The sequence below is a fragment of the Ostreococcus tauri genome, assembly GCF_000214015.3.
Source record: "Ostreococcus tauri WGS project CAID00000000 data, contig chromosome 14, whole genome shotgun sequence".
NCBI lineage: Eukaryota > Viridiplantae > Chlorophyta > Mamiellophyceae > Mamiellales > Bathycoccaceae > Ostreococcus > Ostreococcus tauri.
The window spans coordinates 306,229-311,454 of NC_014439.2; the positions used below are offsets into that span (position 1 = coordinate 306,229).

At 57.5% G+C, this 5,226-nt stretch overlaps 3 protein-coding genes across 3 annotated transcripts in view; 2 read left to right on the top strand and 1 right to left on the bottom strand.

Annotated features, from left to right (window-relative positions):
* Positions 1-15: 15 nt before the first annotated feature.
* On the top strand, positions 16-1,542 carry OT_ostta14g01665 (Tetratricopeptide repeat; the record flags this gene model as incomplete). Its single annotated transcript, XM_003082941.2, has 1 exon — positions 16-1,542. The coding sequence occupies one exon, from the start codon at positions 16-18 to the stop codon at positions 1,540-1,542; it is 1,527 nt and encodes a 508-aa protein (XP_003082989.2).
* Positions 1,543-1,629: 87 nt separating this feature from the next.
* Positions 1,630-3,564, top strand: OT_ostta14g01670 (Cupredoxin; the record flags this gene model as incomplete). The annotated part of the gene is made up of 1 exon (XM_022982569.1): positions 1,630-3,564. The coding sequence occupies one exon, from the start codon at positions 1,630-1,632 to the stop codon at positions 3,562-3,564; it is 1,935 nt and encodes a 644-aa protein (XP_022841344.1).
* A 109-nt stretch (positions 3,565-3,673) lies between these two features.
* The window catches only part of OT_ostta14g01680 (ABC transporter, conserved site), a gene marked incomplete at both ends in the record, with an annotated part of 1,787 nt that continues 234 nt past the window's right edge, over positions 3,674-5,226 (bottom strand). The window contains one exon of the mRNA XM_022982570.1: positions 3,674-5,200. Within this exon, the coding sequence (XP_022841345.1) occupies positions 3,674-5,200 (1,527 nt within the window). The remainder of the gene's footprint in view (positions 5,201-5,226) is intronic.

Below are 5,226 nucleotides of genomic sequence, written 5' to 3' on the forward strand. Positions count from 1 at the left end.
CGAACGCGGTGGACGATGGAGTCGCTGGCGAACGCGGTGATGACGACGATCCCGCCGAACGCGATCGATCGTCAGCGCGTGTGCGAGGTGATCGCGCGCGCGGAGAGCGCGCGATTGGGTGGACGGAATCGAGACGCGGCGAGGATGTTGATCGACGTCGGGAGCGCGTTGTATCGGTTGCAGGCGGATCAGGCGATCGCGGTGGCGGAACAGGCGTTTCAGGGGGCGGTGATGTACGCGCGAATGGTGGACGCTGAGACGCCGGAGTACATGAAGTGCGCGACTGAGGGGTCGAATTCGGAGTTGGGAGACGCGTACACGCTCTTGGCGAATTGCGAACGGGCGCTCGGGAAGATGCAAGACGCGGAGGGACACTACAAGGCGGCGGCAAAGGCGGTGGAGGACGACGGGTTAGAGGCGTACGCGAATAAGTTCGTGCATAGGGTGATGGTGTGTCGATTGAAGAAGGATTTCGAGCGGCATGGACAGCTGTGCGACGCGTGGGAAGAGACTATTCGCAAGGCGGCGGCGGACGGGGTGGAGAGCGATAGCGCGCTCTTGGCGGCGACTGGAATCTGCCTCATGGAGCGCGCGGGAGGACTCGCGGATCAGGGCAAGTTCACAGAAGCGGTGGAACTGAGAAGTGGGAAGTTTTTAGAGACTATCATACGCATGCAGGCACACGGTTTGCGCACGAAGCCGGACGTCTTACTGCCGAACGTGTACGATTCCATCGCCGCTCTGCATCTCAAGGCAAAGAATAAGAAGAAGGCGCTTGACTTTCTTCGCAAGGCTGTCGTATCCACCGCCTGCACGGAGGGCTTCAGGGACAAGTGCTTACCCGAAGGTGAGGCGCGCGGCATACGATGCGCGAGCACCTGGGATGACGTGCGCTGGCACCCATCGCTCCTCGTGTCTAAGAAAGGTGCAGAGTCGGACGAGGTGGATGTCGTACCGAAGCGACCGTGGGAGATGACCAAGGAGGAAAATGCCATGCTTGATCAAATATACGCCGCAGGTGAAAATTGGGCGCTAAAGAAGGGGAAAAAGGGCGGACCACCGCCCGAGCGAGGAGCGACACCACTCGGTCACATTTTGTACACGCTCGCCAACCAATACGCACAGGCAGAGATGTGGCCCGAAGCCGTGCGTCCCTTGATCGCGGGCGCTTACATGTTCCAAAACGACGTGGACATGCAGGGTGACTGCTTCCACTTGCTCGGTATCGCGCACTTTCACGAGGCGGGTCACAGTCCGGAAAAGAAAAAGGAGATTTTGCCTCTCGCGGCAAACGCCTTTGCCCTTGCCGCTGATACGAGAATCACGGACGGGAAGACGACACAAAAGGGGGCCACTGAGGCAATCAACTCTCTCTTATTCCTCGGCCGATGCATGTTCGAGCTCAACGAATTTGGCCAGGCGGAAGCCGTCACAGCGCAGGCCATCTCGCTCGGCCGACAGGTGCTCGGAGACAACGCGAAGTCCACCGCCGAGGCGATTCGAGCGATGATGGAGCTCAAGAAAGCAATGTCGACGCGATAGGACGAGTTCTCTAGACTTTGAAGGCAATCGACCGTTATTCACATCACAGGATTCCAACCGCGCCTCCTCGTCGACGGATATTTCCTGATGAGTCAGCGCGACGCCCATGTTCCCACATTGCGCCATAAAGTAGCAGCCGAGCGTCAACGGATTGTGCTCGCGGGTCGTTACGCCTCCGCGCGCCCCGCCCCGTCGCATCGCCGCGCCTCGCCGCGCCCCGAGCGATCGCCCCCGTCGCGCTCAACCGCGCGCGTCGTCATGACGGCCCGATCGTTCCCGATCGCTCAACGCGCGCGCCCCGAAACGCGCACGATTGGGACAACGTTGCTCATCGCCGCCGCGCTCGTCAGCCGCGCCTCGCGCGCGCGCGGTGCGGATCTCGTCGAACCCAACGTCGCGCGATCGGTCTCGAACGTGCTCACGGAGACGCTCGTGGTGGAGGAGTACACGTACGCGACGACGACGCCGTCTGTGTTTAGTTTCAAGACGCGTGGATACTTTGGAGCGACGGCGGACGCGTCGACGGCGGCGGATCAGACGCTGAGCGATCTGAAGATCGGACCGACGCTGAAGTTCGCGGCCGGGGATCGAGTGAACATCTTACTGGATAATAAACTCGAGCCTAACACCGACTCGGTGGTGATGAATACGTATCACACGCCCGGGACGACGAATTTGCATATGCACGGTTTGCACATCAGCGCCTACGACCCGCACGACAACGTGTTGATCAAGGTTGAACCGGGGAGCACGCGTCAGTACGCGTACGATATCATCGCTGATCACGCCGCGGGTACGCACTGGTATCACGCGCACGCGCACGGATCGACGGCGCTCCAAGTGGGCGGTGGACTCGTCGGGGTCATCATCGTGGAGGACGGCTCAGACGAAATCCCCGCCGAGTATCAAAACCTGGATGAAAAGGTGATGATGATCCAATACATGCAATTTGAAGATGTGAGACGAATCGCAGCGACCAGTGGTATGGGCGAAAGTCACACGAGCTCTTCGACGGCGTCTATAGCGGACATGTTCACGACAAACGGGCAGTACGCGCCAACGATCAAGATCGATCAAAACGAGTGGACACGTCTTCGCATGGTTTTCATGGCTCTCGATAAAGTCGTCGAGTTCACGCTTGGAAGCGCCGCGGCCGGCCTCGGTTGCGAATGGACCCTTCTCGCCAAGGATGGTATATATGTTGACAACGCTCCACGCGCTTTAACAAACGTGTACATGGCGCCTGGTAACCGCGCCGACGTGCTCATTCGATGTACAACCGTGGGTTCGTTTACCGTAGACAGCGTTGGTGGCGCTTCGGGCCGTGGCCCACCATCGAAGAACATCGCCACGACGGTTGGTGCCCTGAATTTCCAAGTCGTCTCGAGTGCAAGTTCCGCGACGACGCTTACACCGTTCAATGCAAAGTTGCCCAACTACCTCGCCTCCGTCACCGCTTACGCCGGTTCAGGTGCAGTTGAATCACACACACTGCAATTTTCGCCTGTAGCCGGAGGTGGATGCAATGTCAACTACGATAACGCCGGCGCTGCGGCGTATACCGCAGTGTCCCTCGGGAACATCCCAGCGGGCTCCGTGCAAACGTGGTCGTTGTCAGGATCGGATAGACACCCGTTCCACATTCACGTCAACCCGTTTCAACTCGGAAGCGTCACCGATACCTCGGGACTGGCGAATCCTTACTTTTTCATGGGTGACTGGCACGATGTGATGTATGTACCTTCTGGATATTCCATTCCACAAGTGCACTTCCACACAGCAGACTTCACGGGCAAGGTTGTCGCACACTGTCATTTCCTCAATCATGAAGATCAGGGATGTATGGGATTTTGGGAGATCACGGGCGATAATGGGACGGTTGTGTCGGATTTGGCCGCCAGAGCGATGACGACGGTCGTTTCCCCGCCACCGTCACCATCTTCAAGCGGTACCGTTCATGTCGCGAGCGTCGCCAGAGCATTCGCCCTCTGCGCATTGGCCACTTTATTTGCGTATGCTTAGTTCACCTCACCAGCTGGTGACAGCCTGAGTAGGATAATACTGATGTTAGTAGTTGCGAGAGTTTGTACTATATGGCATTTGTACCGGTACCTTTGGTAGTTACACTCAACTAAACCGTTTCTTTGCGATTTTCGTTCCCCTCGCTTGAGTCTTCCTCAGCAGTCACGTCCTCCTTCGGAGTTACCGCAGAGAGAGGCAAGAACTGTTGGGACGCTCTCAGGAGCCCTAAATAGGCGAGCAAGTGCAGGCCTATCTGCAGTAAAAACTGGGCCATGATGAAGATTCCAATTTTCACGTCAGCAAATGCGTACAGTTCGAGCACGTCTTTACCAGTCGTCAAGCATCTGCCGTCGGACGCATCGCACGAGAACGAAAGGTCATCACCGCCAAACTCATTCGCCACCAGCGCACCATACGCGTAATATATCGGGTTGATGAAACGAATCCATTTCGCGCCGTCTGGAATCGAGTTCATGTTCAGGTAAATGCCACCAAACAGTGAAAAAATTGTGATGAATGCAGGACCGAGCGCGAGCGCGGCGCCGACAGGCATGGCCGAAGCCATGAGCAAACCTGCCGCCGTCATAGACATGACTTCGGTGATGACTACGGCGACGAAAACCCAAAAGTTGTACGCAGATCTACGAAGTCCCACGACCCAGTAGATCAGACTCGTGTACGCTAGTCGGGAAATCAATTTGGGAAGTTCGGCGACGTACTTGCTAACGTAGTACGGGGCCCACTGGTATGCGCCGGATGAGCGCTCTCTGACGACGATGGCCTTCTCCACAGAGAAGACATTGATCACAGGTAGCGCCGCCGTGTACGCCACGTTTAACGTGACGAAGAATAGGCAGCCGATCCGGTCTTGAATGCCCTTCTGGTCATATCCAACACCTCTAAACAACACGGCGGCAATCGCGGCGTACACCAGCTCGATAACGAGCGTCACTCCGACACCGATGACGTTTCTGCGCTGATTTTTAGATCCCCGCTGCGTGAGAAGAATGAACTGCTTGATCCATGACGCATGTGTTGTATCTTCATCGTCCCGCGTCGAGGCGGCCATGGTCCTCGCGCGATGCTTCTCTAGACTTCGTTCGATAGCCTTCTCGCCGAGCCTCCTCTCCGCGGCCTCGGCGGCGAAAAACTCGATCCTTGCTCTTGATGATTTTTCTCGTTCCGGATTTCGAACGTCGACGGATGTGATATCCATGAAGAAGTCCGCCGGATTTGTCAAATGCGGGCACTCAAACTTGAGTTGCGAAAAATACTCTACGGCTTGCTGCGCATCTCCGATGTACAGCAAGCGTCCCTCGCTAATGAGCAAGAGCTGCGTGAACATGGCGTAGATCGACGATCGAGGTTGATGAATCGTGCACACCACCGTTCTTCCCGTCTGCGCGAGCGCGCGTAGGGCGAAAATGCACCGCTGCGCCTGAAACGAGTCCAACCCTGAGGTCGGCTCATCTAAAAAAATTGCCTCGGGATCGCCAACGAGCTCGACCCCGATGTTCACCCGCTTCCGCTCTCCACCCGAAACCCCGCGCGGGATCGACCCAGGGGCTCCGACGGGAGACTGCCGCACCTTTGTCAATCCCAGCTCGCCGATAATCTCCGACACGCTCGCCTCGACCTGCGCCTCCGTCAACGCCGCCCGCC